Genomic DNA, 19,491 nt, shown 5'->3' on the forward strand with positions numbered 1-19,491 from the left:
AGCAAGTGTGAGAAAGATGCTATTTATTATTTTTATTATGTACTATTTAACTTCTTGACTGCTCTTTCATAATTAAGCATCCCGGTTTAAGTTATTATGGCACTCTGCAAGAGCAATAACGAAATCCATTAGCTTCACTTTCTCAAATTGGATCATGTTGCACCTCTTAAAGATTTTTCATCATTTAGTACTTTATGACTTCATTTCATTATTTTTGATTAACAATGCAAGTGTTCCAAACTCCAGCAGATTTCATCATTTTTATTATCAAATTACACTCTAGGAGCCCTGAAGAAAGTTCCAGACAGTCGACTAGGCACGGATCCTCACCTGGCCGGTGGGCTTTGGGCACAGCCATGTTCATGACCCTGCATGCGTCCTGAGGTTTGGGCGGTGAGGCAGTGAACCTGCAGATGCCCGACTCGGATGGCGTGCTGGACGTCAGGCTGTCCGTGTAGTCGTTGGTGCCGGCCGTCATCTGCTCGGAGGACGTGTCCGATATGAAGCACTCGGTGATGGTGAACTTGGCATGCCGGAGTTGCTCCTCCATTTTGGCATGCTCGTAGGCACGCGCCAGCTCCTCGTAGGTGGAGGAGGCGCTCTCCGTGGACACCATGCTGCTCCGGGCTCGGTCTGGAAAAAAAACAGAGAACAATGCTGATGATTACAGGCACTGTAGGTACCAACATTTCAAAATCTGTCAGATTGATCTAGGATACGTTACTAGATTGACCATGTGTGATTTAAAGGAGGACTCTCTGAACTCTGACCTGTATCCTGAGATGGGCTGACGCTGTAGCTGTCGCTCTCTTTATCCACAGAGCCGGGTACCCGCGGCGTCCCGAGCCGCCAGTCTGTGCTGAGCGTGTGAGTGGAAACTTGCGGATGAGGACGGTTCAGCGTCCACTGGCTAGCGTAGCGGTTTCGTGATGCAGGCCCTGGCTTAGCTGCACGCCGTGCTGTGGGATCTGATGGGAGAACATTGTTCACATGGTGAGACGTGCCAGTTTCCACAATTTCGTAAAACATTTACTATATTTACAGAAGTGGAATTGTCAAGGAGTCGAAAAATTTGTGTTACTTAATGCAATATTTACTTTTTAATTATTTTTTTATCTTAGGTAATTGCTTCATCCTGATCAGGATTGCGCTGGGCCTGGTGCCACCTAGTAACACTAGCCACAAGGCAGAAATACACACTGGAGAAAACCAGAATACCCTCAGATGAAGGTAAAAATCACATCCAGGTTTTCAGGACCCACATTGCTGTGCATTAACAAAAGACACTGGAAGCTTTGATCACAGAGGCAGGTGTGTTAGTGTGTGTTGTGCTGGTATGAGTGGATAAGACACAGCAGCGCTGATGGAGTTTTTAAACACCTCATTGTCACTGCTGGACTGAGAATAGTCCACCAACCAAAAATATCCAGCCAACAGCACCCAGTAGGCAGTGTCATGTGACCACTGATGAAGGCCAAAAGATGACCAACTCAAACAGCAGCAATAGATGAGCGATCGTCTCTGACTTTACATCTACAAGGTGGACCAACTAGGTAGGAGTGTCTAATAGAGTGGACAGTGACTGGACATGGTATTTAAAAACTCCAGCAGCACCGCTGTGTCTGATCCACTCATACCAGCACAACACACACTAACACACCACCATCATGTCAGTGTCACTGCAGTGCTGAGAATGATCCACCACCTAAATAATACCTGCTCTGTGGTGGTCCTGTGGGGGTCCTGACCATTGAAGAACAGCATGAAAGGGGGCTAACAAAGCATGCAGAGAGTAAGTGGAGCTGATAAACTGGACAATGTGTGTAGAAACAAGAAGGAGGTTTTAATGTTATGGCTGATCGGTATAATTGTATATATGACAAATAAAGGCATTGTTCTTCTTCTAAAAAGCTCAATCATTCTAAAGGACCTTGGACTAGAGCCGCTGCTCCTTTAAATTGAAATGACTCAGTCAAAGTGGTTTGAACATCTGTATTACAAACAACAGTAGTATACTAAACCACCACTTTTGGAGGTTGCTAATAGACTTTAGGTTCATATTGTACCTACATTGGCTGTTTTGTTAGCACTTTAAGCACTACAAAGCACATTATGGGTATACAATTACTAACTGTAGCCCGTCCATTGCTCAGTACACTTTGTCTCCCCCTATACCCCATCTGTTAATAAAAAGGGGCTCTAGTTAACTGATAGACTACGACGCTAACATGGTAATGACAAGTACTGTGTGTTCTAAAGCCTTGAATGGATTAGGTACAGCAGAGGTGTAGGAACCCCCTCCCCCCCCCCCCCCCACACACACAATTTTTCTCCCCAGTCTAGTCGTATCCAATTTCCATCGACTCTGATCAATTAGAGGCACAGCCTGCCACAGATCACTTCTTTTTACCTGCCAGAGGCGGGGTATTACAGAGCGTAGTATCGCACACAAAGAGCCATCCGTGATTATTCTCCCCTTGTGCAAGTACCTTGAAAGTAAAGGCTGTAATTGCAGCAGCAACGAGGAACCCCCTGCTCAATTATTTCCCTACCTACAGACACAGTCAATGGAGTCTGTGATGGTGCCCCACCGGGTGAGAGCACAGCTGAGACATGGTGGTTGGGATTTTTTTAAACACCTCAATGTCAGTGCTGGCAGGAGAATAATGATACAATCAAAAATGAATATTATATATTATAAATATTATATTTATATTATAATATTCATTTTATTACGAGTCTGTGGCCCGTGTTTGCATATTTTTTAGTCCTGGCAGGAGAATAATGATCCAATCATGATGTAAAGCAAACAGACCTGTGAGCACTAATAAGGCTAGAAAGGATTAACACACATGCAGGAAAACTTAAACATAGCTCTAGTTTCTAACTGTACACCTGCTAAAATTGTGCTAATAGGATCTGTGATCAGTAAGTGAACCGTTATTTAAAACCCCAGCAACACTGCTGCACCTGATACACTCATGCCAGTACAACACAACCATATTGTTGCCTTGTTGGTCCATTTACTCTGATGAATGGGGTATGAGGGGGCAAAGTAAACAGCATATCAGTCTAAACAATAGACAGGAAGCTTGATCGGTCAATTTAAATGTTAAACACTCACCAATCATTCCCTGTCTGCAAGCTGCATAGGAAATAAGCGAGAGTGTCATAGCCGGCTATCCACTTAATGCATTTTATTACAATTGTGTCTTTAAAATGATATTTGTATATGAGCCATCATTGAAGATATATTTCTGGTAAATAAAATAGCATAGGGGGCAGCAAATTGAGCCCATGCAAACAGTATTATATATGAGATATAAAAGCAAAAAAGCAACTACATTTCCAAACGTCCCATGGTAGACACGGGTGAGCATATTGAACAATATTTCTGTCCATTACTGCCTCTTGTGGTCAACGCGGGTATAACATGTCAATTAGTTTCAAATATATTTTTGTCAAATGTTACCCTTCCTATGCACTGCAATAGTGACTTTACCTTATACCAATAGTTTTTACCTTACCCCTAAAGCTTCAGTAATTATGACAATATACAGTGGGAAAACAGACACATATCAAGCAGTTTTAGGATTGATACATTGATATACACCGATCAGCCATAACATTAAAACCACCTCCTTGTTTCTGCACACACTGTCCATTTACCATATAGAAGCACTTTGTAGTTCTACAATTACTGACTGTAGTCCATCTGTTTCTCTGCATGCTTTGTTAGCCCCCTTTCATGCTGTTCTTCAATGGTCAGGACTCTCCCAGGACCACCACAGAGCAGGTATTATTTGGGTGGTGGATCATTCTCAGCACTGCAGTGATACTGACATGGTGGTGGTGTGTGGATAAGACACAGCAATGCTGATGGAGTTTTTAAACACCTCACTGTCACTGCTGGACTGAGAATAGTCCACCAACCAAAAACATCCAGCCAACAGCGCCCCGTGGGCAGTGTCCTGTGACCACTGTTGAAGGTCTAGAAGATGACCAACTCAAACAGCAGCAATAGATGAGCGATCGTCCCTGTCTTTACATCTACAACGTAGACCAACTAGGTTGGAGGGTCTAATAGAGTGGACAGTGAGTGGACATGGTATTTAAAAACTCCAGCAGTGCTGCTGTGTCTGATCCACTCAAACCAGCACAACACACACTAACACACCAATACCATGTCAGTGTCACTGCAGTGCTGAGAATGATCCACCACCTAAATAATACCTGCTCTGTGGTGGTCCTGTGGGGGTCCTGACCATTAAAGAACAGTGTGAAAGCAGGTTAAAAAGGTATGTAGAGAAACAGATGGACTACAGTCAGTAATTGTAGAACTACAAAGTGCTTCATTATGGTAAGTGGAGCTGATAAAATGGACAGTGTGTGTAGAAACAAGGAGGTGGTTTTAATGTTATGGTTGATCGGTGTATGCTAAATATTGATGTAGAACAGGGATGTTCAAACTACAACTGGCCATTTGCAGCCCGTTACCATTTTTGATCACATAAAACAAATCTAAAACACTCTCCATCTTCTTTCCCCCAACTCAAAACATTAACTTTACACCTACATTATTGTTCCCGAGTTTTTGGATAAACATGGCCCCCAACAAAGAAAGTTTGGACACCCCTGATTTACAATATGTAAACCTTAAAGTAAATATTTCCAAAGTCAGTATCATTCCTCGTAAACGAAAGACATTTTCCTCTTACTTGACAGGCTGCTTTTGCTCGTCCCGGGCCGAACATCCGAAACGTCCACCAGCGGCCCCGTGGCTTGGGTAAGAGACTGGTAGTGGACGGTGTGTGTCGCTGTGGTCGTTTTTTGCTTGGCGGTCTCACCAAAATCGTTCTCAGTGAGCAGCACGGTAGATCTGTCGTCTGAAAGCAGGGTCAGGGTAAGAGTTGAGTAAACATAGCATGGTTTGTGATTTCAGCAGTATTGATGATGAATCTGAGAGGAACTCGTTCAGGTTGCTTACCCACTGTCTCCATGGTGTCTCTTTCCTCGATGAGGAGCTGAGCCCGGGGAATGTCGATGTGCATGCGTAGGGTTTGCTGTTGTTTGTTCAGAGTGTCTGAAGGTCTGGTGTTTTTGCTGCAGGAAAACAAAACGCAGGCTTCTAATTTTACCATTGGCACAATGTGCTCATTGCAAGTAAAAATAGTCCAAATAGGACGTTCTTCAAAAAGTTTCCACACTTTTTAAAGCTCTATTTATTAGGATTTTCAGAAATAAATGACCACTTTTCTACAGTCACCTTCCAATGCATTTTCCCAACGTCATACCAACTTTTTAATGCCAAGTTGAGCGCATAGCCACTGATGCACCGCTGCTTTCACATCATCACCACATAAAAATCTTCTTCCCTTTAAAGCTTCTTTGAGCGGTTCAAAAAGGTGGAAATCAGATGGCACTAAATCCGGACTATAAGCTCTCTCTCAGTCTCTCAGACACGATCAATTACTACTCCTCCCACCCTCACTGTTTCCAACCAAAATATAAAGTGCGGAAACTTTTTGAAGATCCCTCATAAATTATAGGGGAGATTTCTGTAAGTGTTTTTTCCCCCTGTGGCTACATGATTGAAACACAAGGGTCTTTTTTCCAGTGAGCAGGGGTTGCAATCAGTATGCACCAGCAATGAATAACCAATTTGACTACTCCTCCCCCGGGTACAGTGTATTGTGTCAGTATTGCTGTCCACCCGGTCTATAGGACAGCTGAGTTTCTAACTGTAGAGCTTGAGATGTGGTGTGGTGTGCTAACGCATTACAGCAGCGGCCCCCAACCTTTTTTGCAGCACGGACCGGTTTCATATAAGATATGATTTCACGGACCGGCGGGGACGGGAGGATTTAAAATAGAACTATAGAATGCAAAATCTGTGTGAATCCTGAGCTTTTTTCAATGCAACGAGATGCTGCTCCCACCTAGTGGTGATCGGAGGCAATAACACCCGAAGAGTTTTGGAAATTTGATTGCTCTTGTAGCAATCTCTAATCAATTATTCTTTCTGTGCGACCTGGTGATAAATGACTCGCCCGGTGGTTCGGGACCACTGCATTAGAGCACTGTGCCACCCCAGTGCCATTAAGGTGCTACTCCTAAAACTGATGCTTTTTTGGCTACAGGCTAAATATAAACATGTTGTTAGCAAAGTCACCCAGTTGGAAAAGAGACTTGACCCTCAACAGACACAACTGGCTATGTCTGATGGAAAGGAGGCCGGCTGGGGATTCACCTCCTTTCAGCTAAAACAAACTCTCATTGATGAAGCGCAAATGGCGGAAAAACGCAGGTGAGGAAACATGGTCCGCTGTGCATGTTACTGTAGGAATCTGTAGAAAACCCCGCTGTCTAGTGTAAAGATGTTGTCTGTAGGATCACACGTGCCATAGGAGGGCTGTGCTATTTTGTAGCGAAGGCATCTTGTGGCAGGCAGAGGTCACCAGAGTGCACAGGGAAAGTGAACATGTACAAAATGGGACAAAAATATAAATAGGCAATCACTACTGCAGTGTGTAAATGGTCTTTGTGTATAAAATACCAAACACAAGCCAAAAAATGTACATTTCATGTCTGAGTTTCTTACCTCATTAGCATTTCTGCTAAGCTTTTTGCATCTAGAAGAAAAAAGATAACAATAACCAACCAATCCTGAAGTACTAAAGGTATATTTTATTGTCTATTTAATAAATGACCAATCTTAAGTGCTACACAAGGGGTACCTCTGAGCCTCTTGAGTCTCTGCTCCCTCCTCCTCCTCCTGAGCACCATGAGCAGGACAAAGAGCAGCACCATGCCCACCAGGATGCACGAGATGGTCACCATCATCTTCATTCCCTCGTTATTGCTTTTCTTCACTGGGTTCTTCACGGCTGTCTTCACCAGTGGCGGTATAGTGCCTGGAAAAAGCAAAAACACACCAAAAGCTCAAAGAAATGCCACAAATAAAAATGCAGATGTGCATATGCAGGGTTTGTTGTTGTTTATTCAGAGTGTCTGAAGGTCTGGTGCTTTTGCTGCAGGAATACAAAACACAGGCTTCTAATTTTGCTACTGGCATGAAGAATTACAGGCCCAAATGAATTGTAGGGGGCATTTCTGCAACATTTAGAACACACATGTCTGTTTTTCCAGTCTGCGGGGGCTGCAAGTGCACCAGCAATGACTAACCCTCCCTCAGGCACAGCATATTGTGTCAGTATTGCTGCCCAGTCGGTCCTGGAGCAGCCCCTTGAAATCCCACTTATAGTAAAAAATGAAGCACCAACTACCAGTGAATCGACTATTCCTCGATTCAGCCGTCATGTCCAGCTTAATCACCTGCAGCCATCACTTGACCTGTGTAAAAATTGGCAATAATAACCACTTGACCGAGACTCCGCTATGAGTTGAACTCATCTTCCTCAGATGATCGCTCAGCAGTTTTTTTTTCCAGAAGGTTGAGCACGCCAGCCAAACTTTGGATAGGAATCCAGGGTTTGTAATTACTACAGATCCCCGGTGAGAAAATCACTCATTCGTTTAACCACCCGACACGCCGCGAGATATTAATTCCAGCCACTCCGCTCAATACAGAGCCCGAGGGGACGTCATGAAAACGAAAGCAAAGTGCAGAGCTGATCTACTCCTGGAATCCACCATAAGGTACGACGCACTACATAGCCAAAAGTATATAGACACTCATTTAAATAGTTTATGGTTTTTGAGTTTGAGGTGGAGGAAATTTGACCAGCCTGGACAGAACCTTGAACTCAATCCCACCATAAACTTATACACACCAACAGTCAACACTGTCCAACATCAATATTCGACTACACCATCATGGAGGTAATGTATATTCTCCAAAATCACACTCACTGTCCATTTTATCAGCTCCACTTACCATATAGAAGAACTTTGTAGTTCTACAATTACTGACTGTAGTCCATCTGTTTCTCTGTATGCTTTGTATGCCTCTTTCATGCTGTTCTTCAATGGTCAGGACTCTCCCAGGACCACTACAGAGCAGGTATTATTTGGGAGGTGGATCATTCTCAGCACTGCAGTGACACTGACATGGTGGTGGTGTGTTAGTGTGTGTTGTGCTGGTATGAGTGGATCAGACACAGCAGCGCTGATGGAGTTTTTAAACACCTCACTGTCACTGCTGGACTGATAATAGTCCACCAACCAAAAATATAAGCCAACAGCGCCCCTGTGACCACTGATGAAGGTCTAGAGGATGACCAACTCAAACAGCTGCAATAGATGAGCGATCGTCTCTGACTTTACATCTACAAGGTGGACCAACTAGGTAGGAGTGTCTAATAGAGTGGACAGGGAGTGGACATGGTATTTAAAAACTCCAGCAGCGCTGCTGTGTCTAATCCACTCATACCAGCACAACACACACTAACACACCACCACCATGTCAGTGTCACTGCAGTGCTGAGAAGCATCCACCACCTAAATAATACATGCTCTGTGATGGTCCAGTGAGGGTCCTGACCATTGAAGAACAGGATGAAAGGGGGCTAACAAAGCATGCAGAAAAACAGATGGACAACAGTCAGTAATTGTAGCTGATAAAATGGAGAGTGAGAGTAGAATCAAGGAGGTTGTTTTAATGTTATGACTGATCAGTGTATATCTACTAACTTTTCATCTGTTCATTTATTTCTATCGTTGCTTCCAATTTTAAATATGCTACATTTCACTGTGCACTGATGACCAACACTATATGGACAAAAGTATTGGGACACTCCTTATAAGTTTTTAATGTATGAGTTCCAGCCACAACAATAGCTAACAGCTGTAATAAATCAGTTATATAAAGAAAATTATATGCATCAAACTTTGCGGCAACAGTTTGTGGAAGGCCCTTTCCAGTTCCAGCATTACTGTGCCCCTGTGCCCAAAGCAAGGTCTATACAGACATGAAGAAAAGCTTGGTTTAAAGAACAGGACCTCCAGTGGCCTGCTCAGAGCCCTGACTTCAGCTCCGGTTTCCTCCCACAGTCCAAAAACATGCAGTCAGGTTAATTGGAGACACTGAATTGCCCTATAGGTCAATGGGTGTGGATTTTTACATGTTTAGTGCTTGTGGTGAACAGTACTCACTGCCATCATAGTTGAGCGTGGCGAACTCGACCCGCTTCTCTCCCAACCCGGCGCTGTTGTACACCTTCATCTGTAGCTCATACCACGTGGCTTCCTGCAGGTCCATCAGTGTGTAACTCTTGGTAAGAGACGTACGCTGAGCTTTGGTCCACACCAGACTGTCCAGAGGTCTGTACTCCAGAGTGAAGGATATGATCGGACAACCTCCGTCGTTCCATCCGATCAGATTGAGTCGTACGCATGTAGTGTTAATGCTGGTGAACAGTTCCTGCTCTTTGGAGAACTGGGGTTCTGTAAAATGAGTAGGATTTTATTAGGAATGGAATTTAGCACACCCACACCCACACACAGTACATAGAATTATTAATAGAATTATTGCTTATTGGAATTGTACACAACTTTTTAGTATTTATTTATGCATTTTATCCCTATTTTCTCCCATAGTCAATTTGTCTTTCACAGCTGGATATCACAACTGGATTTCAGTTGAGTTAGAGGAGGGTATATTTGCCTGCTCATGCCCCCTCCAATGCATGCACAGTCCTTGTGAACCCCCCCCCCCTGAGTAGGATATATTTACCTGCTCTGACGCATCCACAGTCCTCACAAACCCCTTATTTTACACCCGTGCGTCTGCTAACCAGGGTCCTTGCACAGTGTTTGAAGACCCCACCCACTTAGTCCAGCCTTTTCCCACCTGCTGCAGGCACTGCCAATTGTACCCCGATTCGAACCGGGGTGTTTAGAATCTCGGGGCTGGTGTGCTAGTGGAATATCCCGCTGCACCATAATAGATAGAAGCGCTGTCATTCAAATGGGGAACAATCTTTATTTTACCCACAACCTCCACTAAACTTTCCAGGGTTTTCCTTTAAATTCTCCCTCATCTACATATGAGTTATTATGACTGCACTCAGATTGACTCTAAAATTCTACTTGCACCTGCTGCACACACTATGTACTCTCTAGTAATCAAGAGCATGTGGACTTGTACCTTTCCCATGAGTCTTCGCTTCGATGATCTCACTGATGCGACCCGGACCCACGGCATTGTGGGCAGTCAGGGTGAACTTGTACCATGTGCCGCACTTCAGATTCTCCAGTCGGTACGAGCGCTCGCTGGGGCTGATGGGAATATTCCCCCATTGTTCACTGTTGTCCTCTGAGTACTGCAGAATGTACCCTAATGGGACAGGGGGCGAGAGAGTTAATCCTAAACTAACAGACTGAATATCTAACAATGTCAGAAACGTTAATTAGAATCCAATAATACGATTTCACTGTAATGAACCCGATTAATGCGATGGCTTATCAACTGGTAATAAAGCAGTTTAATTAGTTGAGGAAAATCTATTTTAACAGATTCATAAATCCAAACGGAAATAAAAACTTAATGACCTGTTGGGATCATTTGATTTGTTCTTTCATGTAGAGATTTCGTTATACAAAGCTAGTTAAGACAGAGGGACCTTAGTGGTTAAGAGACTGCACTATTAATCTGGTTAGAAGGTTGATGGTTCACCAACAAGTACAAGCAACTACTTGAGCAGCGAGAACATAAATCAAGGGAGAAGAGACAAATAAAGGAAGCAAAGAAAGAAAGTAAGGAATGAGGTAGGAAACAAAAATGAAGGAAATAAGTCAAGGAAAGTCTGCAGTAAAACAACAGTAGAAAGCAGGAATAGAAATAGAACCCCAAACAAATAGAAAGAACCATTGACTGTATAAACAAGTGAAGAAAAAAGCATTTCTATTCAGGGTCGCACCGATCAGCAATAACATTAAATCCACCTCCTTGTTTCTACACACACTGTCCATTATATCAGCTCCACTTACCATATAGGAGCACTTGTAGTTCTACAATTACTGACTGTAGTCCATCTGTTTCTCTGCATGCTTTGTTAGCCCTCTTTCATGCTGTTCTTCAATGGTCAGGACTCTCCCAGGACCACTACAGAGTAGGTATTATTTGGGTGGTGGCTCATTCTCAGCACTGCAGTGACACTGACATGGTGGTGGTGTGTTAGTGTGTGTTGTGCTGGTATGAGTGGATAAGACAGCAGCGCTGCTGGAGTTTTTAAACACCTCACTGTCACTGCTGGACTGAGAATAGTCCACCAACCAAAAACATCCAGCCAACAGTGCCCTGTGGGCAGCGTCCTGTGACCACTGATGAAGGTCTAGAAGATGACCAACTCAAACAGCAGCAATAGATGAGCGATCGTCTCTGACTTTACATCTACAAGGTGGACCAACTAGGTAGGAGTGTCTAACAAAGTGGGCAGTGAGTGGACACGGTATTTAAAAACTCCAGCAGCGCTGCTGTGTCTGATCCACTCATACCAGCACAACACACACTAACACACCACCACCATGTCAGTGTCACTGCAGTGCTGAGAATCATCCTCCACCTAAATAATACCTGCTCTGTGGTGGTCCTGTGGGGGTCCTGACCATTGAAGAACAGGGTGAAAGCAGGTTAAAAAGATATGTAAAGAAATAGATGGACTACAGTCAGCAATTGTAGAACTACAAAGTGCTTCTATATGGTAAAGGGAGCTGATAAAATGGACAGTGTGTGTAGAAACAAGGAGGTGGTTTTTGGACTGTGGGAGGAAACCGGAGGATTCAGAAGAAACCCACACAGACACAGGGAGAACATGCAAACTCCACACAGAAAGGATCCAAAATGCTCTCCCTGGTAATCTAACTTAGGACCTTCTTGCTTTTTGTACGCTGTATATGTCTATATAAATAAGGAATTTTGTTTATACAGGTCATAATTACAGTTCTGACTGGGCACACCTACCTCTGATGGAACTACCGCCATTATCCCCTGGTATCCAGGAAAGCGTAATGGATGTGGTCGTCGTTTTGGTCACCGTGAGACGCGGCTGATCTGGGGGGACTGAACCCAAAATTGATGCATGTTAAATAATTAAAAAAATTTTTTTAATGTTCTTACATATATGATTGATCACGCGTCCCGATTCTACTCAGCTCACCTTGCACCTGTAGGTTCAATGTTATCTCATCAGTACCCCAGTTATTGCTGGCAACACAGATGTAATACCCAGAATCCTCAGCTTTCACACCCTTGATGACAAAACTTCCATTCCCATGTATGCTGCGCCGCCCGTCGATGATGGCAGGGCCCGGGCTCCCACTACCGAGACACAGAGTACAGAGTGAAATACCACAGTAAATTTTGTTTACAGGCTATTAATTGACTAAACACAGCTGCACAGAAGGGTCCATCATATCGATAGTTTATTATTATCACGTATCAGATATAAAAGGAGAGTTTGACTTTTCATGTGTTAGATTTCAGAGCAACATGAAGCAACTAACAGAGTTTCAATATTCCAAATATATTCCAAATACAGTGGTATCTTGTACATCGACGTCCCCTAAACTTGAAATCTTTGAAACCCGACGCACTTTGTGGAGAAATTTGTACCCTTAGACTCGACAATATACAACCCCAATCAGAAAAAGATGGGACAGTATGGAAAATGCAAATAAAATAAAAATGCAGTGTTCCTTACATTTACTCTGACTTTTATCTGACTGCATAAAGTTTGAACCCAAGATATTTCATGTTTTATCTGCTCAACTTCATTTCATTTGTTAATAAACCTCCATTCCTGCATTTCAGGCCTTCAACACATTCAAAAAAAAAACTGAGACATGGGCAATTTAGGGCTGGTAATGAGGTGAAAAAACTAAATAATGATGTGATTCCAGACAGGTGATGTCAACAGGTGATTGTAATCATGGTTTGGTACCAAAGCAGCATCCAGGAAAGCCTTTGATGAGCAAAGATGATCAGAGGATCTCCAGTTTGTCCACAAATGTGTAAGAAAACAATGAACCTTAAAGAAAGATTGGAAGATATTTGCATATTTCTCCCTCTACAGTGCATAATATCATTAAACGATTCAAGGAATCGGGAGGAATTTCAGTGCGTAAAGGCCAAGGGCGCAAGATTAAGCCCATGATCTTCGATCCCTCATATGGCACTGCATCAAGAACCGCCACTCAACAATAGCTGATATAACCACATGGGTGAGGGATTACTTTGGCAAACCTTTGTCAAGCTCTACAAACAGAGTTACATGAACAAATGCCACTTAAAACTTTACTGTGCAAAAAAGAAGTCTTGTGTAAACCATGTCCAGAAGCAGCGTCGACTTCTCTGGGTTTGGAGGCATCTAGGATGGACCATCACACAATGGAAACGTGTATTGTGGTCAGATAAATCAGCATTCCAGCTGAAAACAAAAAATCGCTTGGTATCCTCGGTGCCAAGACGTCTTTTAAGTGTGATGAAAAGGAATCGCAACATTACAAAGTGATAAATGCTTAACTGTCCTAACTTTTTTTGGAATGTGTTGCATGCCTGAAATGCAGGAATGAATGTTTGTTAATAAATGAAATGAAGTTGAGCAGATAAAACATGAAATATCTCAGGCTCATCCTGTCTGCAATCAAATAAATAATCAAAGTAAATGTAAGAAACTTATTTGCATGTTCCATGCTGTCCCAACTTTTTCTGATTTGGGGTTGTATTTTTAGTGTACAAGTGTCAAAACAACCCCATTATTTTACATTAGCCTAAGATACAGTATATGCAGTCCCACGGCACCATGGAACACATTAACAGGTTTCACATACTGTACATCCTTATGCGAAAAAATACCTTGAAACTCAACGCCTTTAAAACTCAATGCCACTCCCAGAACCAATTGACGTTGAGTTTCAAGTTATGATTAAATATGATTAATATCATGTCAAACATGGACAAACGGCATCAGCAATGAGGAACAGTGCACGAAAGTGAAAGCTCAATGACAGGAAAATAAAAAATTACCACAGCCACCGAATGGACACCTCTATAACCCATCCTCCACAAAACCGTATGTCATGAGCTTCACCAAGGTAAATATGTTAAGCTCTACATGCTGAGCATCCAGCCAATATATCCAGGCCATAAAGTCCAGCAATCGATAGGACACAGGGTGTTATACATCTCATCATTAACCTTGAGGGCATTGTTACACCGTTTCTGTTTACCTTTCCTTCATCCATTTAACGGTGGGTGGTGGATCTCCTACAGCTCTGCAGGGCAAGACGATATCTCTCATCCAGGGGGTCGTTACTGTACCACTGAAGGTGAGGACCCTGGCAGGAGCTGTATCACACAAACACACCAGCACACTCACAATGTGGGAACACACACTGAGAAACAACACCAGGGTTTTTCATTTCTAAAGGCATAAATGGATGGGTGCTCAATTTTGTTTTGCAACAAGAGATCCTACACTACATGGATGCCCATTGGTTTCTTCTAAATTTGTACCATCAGTTTGGAATACGCCCTTTCCTGTTCTAGCATGCCTGTAGCAAGTACAAAGTGAGATCCATAAAGAGATGGTTTGACAAGTTTGGTGTGGAGGAAGTTCAGTGGGCTGTACTTTTGAGGGTTAAGGGCCTTGCCCAAGAGCCCAGTAGTGGCAACCTGGCAGTGCTGGGCTTGAACTAGCAACCTTTGATTACTAGTCCAGTACCTTAAGCACTAGACTACAACTGCCCTTTATACTTTATCAGGTGTCTACATTTACATTTTTGGCATTTAGCAGACGCTTTTATCCAAAGTTACTTTCAGTACTATGACATTATATTGTCTCAGCAATTGAGGGTTAAGGGCCTTGCTGAAGGGCCCAACAGTGGTAACCTGTCAGAGGTAAGGCTTGAACCAGCGACCTTCTGATTACTAGTCCAGTACCTTAACCACTAGGCTACAACTGCCCTACATATTTTATCAGGTGTCTACATTTATATTTTTGGCATTTAGCAGATGCTTTTATCCAAAGCAACTTACATTACTGTGACAGTATACTGTCTGAGCAATTAAGGGGTAAGGGCCTTGCTGAAGGGCCCAACAGTGGCAACCTGGCAGTTGTAGGGCTTGAACCAGTGACCTTTTGATTGCTAGTCCAGTACCTTAAGCACTAGACTACAACTGCCCTACATACTTCAACATGTGTCTACATACTTTTGGCCAAATAGTGTATTTAAAATGTTAAAACACAACCACCTTAGGGCTGTATTATGATCATACATATTCTTTGCCACAGCATAGTGAACTAAATGTGTTCTTTTTTTTACCCTGATGGCTATCCATAATCAATAACGATTTTTACTCTTACTGCACAATCCACAGTGTTCAAGAACCAGAACCAACTTTTCTGCCCTTGTTCATTTACGCACCTCTGGCGAGGGGTTCGACAGTGATGACCTCACTGCTGTTGCCTCGTCCCGCAGCCGTCACCGCCATCACCCAGATGCTGTACTTCCTGTTCCGACTCAAATTCTGCACCTTGTGAAGAAACTCATCTGGAGCCGCTTCAAACTCATTCACCACCTACCAGGACAGAAATTACGTTACCACAACTGCATTAGACCAGGCATCTGATTCTATTATAATTATAAAATTATTGCTAGAATTGATGATGAACTTAATTTGGTGATGTGAATTTGTACAGAAACGTGTATCCTGGGGTCCTGTATATTTAATCCTTGGTCCCAGTCACTGTTTGTGATGAGGGATTTGTGCATTTCCCCCTTTTTTCTCCCAATCTAGTCATATCCAGTTACCCAGCTGTATCTCCTGTACTGCTGCAGACACACTGACTGTGGAAATGTACGAGGGATCTTCTGCACTTTTAAAACTCTATTTATTAGGAATTTAAGAAGCAAATGACATCACTTTTCCACAGTCACCTTCCTTGGCGATGCATTTTTCCCAGCGTCGTACCATTTTAATGCCATCAACAAAAATGTTTTTGGTTGAGCATGTAGCCACTGATACACCACTGCTTCATCATCACATGAAAATCTTCTTCCCCTTAAAGCTTCTTTGAGCGTCCAAAAAGGTGGAAATCAGATGGCGCTAAATCCAGACTATAAGCTCTCTCTTAGTCTATCAGACACGACCAATTACTACTCCTCCCACCCTCACAGTTTCCAACGAAAATATAGAAGTGCGGACACGTTAAAACAGTGGTGTGCAGTTGCAAATCACTTCTATTCACCTGTGTGAGGTTGGTTCACACAGGGATCAGTATCTTGTATGGAGACTCACTCACTGATCTCCATTATTCCCCGTCTCTGAGCAGGCGCCAGCGACCAGCCAGCAGAGGCTGCAATTGCAGCAGCAGTGAGTAATCTCTTTAGCCCTCCCACCCTCAGACATAGCCATTCGAACAAGAGATTTGAACAGAAAATGCATTGTTTATTGAAAGTTTGGGGGTGATCAGGTGGCACAGCGATCTCAAACTCTCAGGTTTGAATCTTAGCCAGAGCTATTGAACTAAAAGGGTGTCAAAAAAGTCATAATTGGCTGTGTCTAAGGGAGAGAGGTTGTGTGTTTTGGAGGAGGCATATGATAGTTTTAGCTTCTTTAGTCAGCGTGGAGGTTGTACAAATTGCAAGAGAATCAGATACTATAGTACAGTAAAAAAGGAATTGCCAGTTTTTGGATATGCACAGAAAAATAAAACATGAATGGTTAAAGACATTATTACATCACAGTGGTTAGCAAATTCACAGCTGTCGCCAACACCTACTAGGCAATGTAAACAAAGAGCAGCTAATTAAAGCATTAGCCTTATTCATTAGCTAATTTATGCTCAGTGTTATATTACCCAACAACCATACAACACTTCAGCAATGTTTCCGCAGCTTAAAGTGTAAACATGTAATATGTTCACCAGGTTAAAACTCTCTAGACCTTACCGTGGGATATGAGCTGGAACAGAACACTGTGTATTTCCTGATTACACCATTGAGCTTGAGTGGTGGGAGCCAAGAAACGTACACAATCGAGTTGGTTGCTGCTGCAGCCTTCACCCCTCCTGGTGGGCCTGGAACTGTGGAAAGGAAGAGAAACGCAAAATAGGTAACTAGTGGTCTGATGCAATTAGACAAAATCTAATTATTCTGATTGTCCAGGTTGGTAAAATACAAATGTAATATATTATCAGGGTAATATTAGCAAAATAAGAAATAGTTATGGACCCAGATACCCTTCCCATGCTTTGATGGCCTTTTGATGGCATAGCTTAAATTTAAATGATAAAAGTTAAGACTGTATTCGGGTCAGTGTGACAGAGAGATACAATAATGACTCCCTATGTTAAATATTATGTCAAGATTCTCATTCATTCATTCATTGTTGTGGTGGGTCTGGTTCCACCTGGAAACACTTGGAGCAAAGTAGAAATACCCTGGACAGGACCCCAGACCCCTGGACCCCGTCTCCTTAGACATACTGTAGTCAATCATGTCTGTGTAGACGCCAGGCTGGCCAGTAGCACCTCTGTGATTTGAATCCGGATGTCAGCAATGATGGGCTAGTGTAATAGCCTGCTGCACTACCCAAGCACTTGTAAAAAGATTTTGTAAATGTAAACAGGTTAATATGTTGTGGAACCTCCATTTAGCAAATTTCAGATTTAACAGACAAAATCTGGAAAACAAAATGTCCTTTCTGATAGTTCAAAATTCCCACAAGAAGTGTACCAAAACCAGTAGTTCAGTAATTGTCCGCTTGCCGGCGCACGTCCTTCTGTCTACAGGAGTGATAGGCTTTGTTTTGTCAGGAGGCTCGCTTTGTTCTTGCCTTTTCTCTGTGTTTTATGCTTCATTTGCAGGTTCTAGTGCTTAGTTATGCACCAGTACTGCTCCAGTAGCCACCAACAGTGCTTCAGACTCAGAATAATAGATACTCATATAGAGTCCCAACTATACGATCAAAAACATCTCCCCCACCACACAAGGTAAATGAAATTTCTCCCCAGTAATACAGTACATCAATTTTATAGTTTATATACAGGTTCTACATTCTACATTCATACATATTTACATGTCTGCTTACATTGTTTATTTTTACTGTTTATCGTATGTGCATGTTTAGCACTTTTGTGCACCTTAAGCTGTGTTTTCGTATATTTCACACCCCCTGGAAAGAACCTTGCTGTTTGTCAGATTTTACAAACCCGCCCCCCGACTTATGGCTAAAGTATGGCTATATTAAGGGGGCTAAACACTGGCTGCATGAAGTACCAAATAACCAAACTGGTTGGTATTGAACACAATCATATCATACTTTTCTTAATAATAATAATAATAATCAGAAAGTTCGAAATATACATAGAAATTAGGTCTGAATTACCATCCTCTTTGGTGCGGATGTAGATCTGCTCAGAGCGGACGCCGTCTCCAGCCCGGGTAAACGCCAGCACCTGGATGCTGTAGTTGGTGAACTTCTCCAGGCCGTCCAGCTCCAGAGGAGGCTGTAGTGTGGTGATGTTCCTGATCTCACCCAGTTCTGAAAAACAGTATGGTCAAGTTAAAGTCTTCGTTTTTGTGTTTTCCTACAGCTTGATTTATTTTAATATTTAAACCATCATGCATAATAGCTGAAGTCAGAAGTTAACATACACTTGTAAGGAACGTAGTTATCAATCAAAAATTTATTGGTCTGCTATTACTTAAACACTGCTATCTAGGGTCTCATCATACTTTTATGACTGGATACATTTCAAGTCATTGAGGGTTAAGGGCCTTGCTCAAGTGCCCAACAATGGCAACTTGGCAGTGGTGGGGCTTTAACTACTAAACTACCATCGAGCTTTCACATTTCCATCCTCTCTTCCCATTTCTTTACCCCCGCTGCATTCACTCTATCCTGGTTCTAAAACCTACAGCTTCATAATGAGGCAATCTAAAATCAAATCTGTTAAGGTGTGGCGATGGATTAAGAGATTTCTCTGTGAATCCTGGATTGTTTTCTTTTCTGTATGAGTGTTGTAGAACTGAGACGTGGTAGTTTGATGCCAGCCTTTACATGGTGCAGCAAACTGCTCTAACCAGCTGCATAAATAAATGGTTGCACTAAGACATTAGGACACTTCTAGGGTAAATGGTTGAATGATTCTGTTTATACAGACGTTATCGAGCTATCAAACATCAATATATTGTTAATACAATCAGGGAGTTTCTAGTCCCTGGAAAATGGCATTTATTTATGCCTGTTATGCCACCTAGTGGGCAAACTTTTGACAATACACACTGTATGTGAAGTAAAACGAAGCAACGGCCAAGTTGCATGGTTACTGATGCCACCAGTTACATGAAAATACTTTGCCAATACAACCAATAACCGCCAAAAGCCAATTGTCCTTTATTTTTTTTGAACAAAAAAAATGTAGTCAGTTAATAAAGCAGCCCACTTATCTATCACAACAAGGTCAGTCAGGAACTAAATATTATACAGCCCCAAATCAGAAAAAAGTGGGACATCTTATGGAA

At 42.5% G+C, this 19,491-nt stretch overlaps 1 protein-coding gene across 4 annotated transcripts in view; it reads right to left on the reverse strand.

Annotated features, from left to right (window-relative positions):
• Window positions 1-19,491, reverse strand: part of dscama (Down syndrome cell adhesion molecule a) — a 109,627-nt gene that overhangs the window by 3,516 nt on the left and 86,620 nt on the right. The window contains exons 18-31 of one of the 4 annotated variants that reach the window (XM_063013689.1): window positions 18,353-18,508; window positions 16,915-17,048; window positions 15,388-15,541; window positions 14,191-14,308; window positions 12,120-12,280; window positions 11,924-12,022; window positions 10,109-10,297; window positions 9,115-9,405; window positions 6,738-6,914; window positions 6,602-6,632; window positions 4,988-5,103; window positions 4,737-4,886; window positions 771-968; window positions 331-633 (exon numbers count right to left, since the gene is read on the reverse strand). In XM_063013689.1, coding sequence (XP_062869759.1) covers window positions 331-633; window positions 771-968; window positions 4,737-4,886; window positions 4,988-5,103; window positions 6,602-6,632; window positions 6,738-6,914; window positions 9,115-9,405; window positions 10,109-10,297; window positions 11,924-12,022; window positions 12,120-12,280; window positions 14,191-14,308; window positions 15,388-15,541; window positions 16,915-17,048; window positions 18,353-18,508 — 2,277 coding nt within the window. Of the gene's footprint in view, window positions 1-320; window positions 634-755; window positions 969-4,718; window positions 4,887-4,987; window positions 5,104-6,601; window positions 6,633-6,737; window positions 6,915-9,114; window positions 9,406-10,108; window positions 10,298-11,923; window positions 12,023-12,119; window positions 12,281-14,190; window positions 14,309-15,387; window positions 15,542-16,914; window positions 17,049-18,352; window positions 18,509-19,491 lie in introns of all 4 variants that reach the window. The other 3 variants (XM_063013690.1, XM_063013687.1, XM_063013688.1) reach the window with 3 other exon arrangements.

The sequence above is a fragment of the Trichomycterus rosablanca genome, chromosome 18 (assembly GCF_030014385.1).
Source record: "Trichomycterus rosablanca isolate fTriRos1 chromosome 18, fTriRos1.hap1, whole genome shotgun sequence".
NCBI classification, from domain to species: domain Eukaryota; kingdom Metazoa; phylum Chordata; class Actinopteri; order Siluriformes; family Trichomycteridae; genus Trichomycterus; species Trichomycterus rosablanca.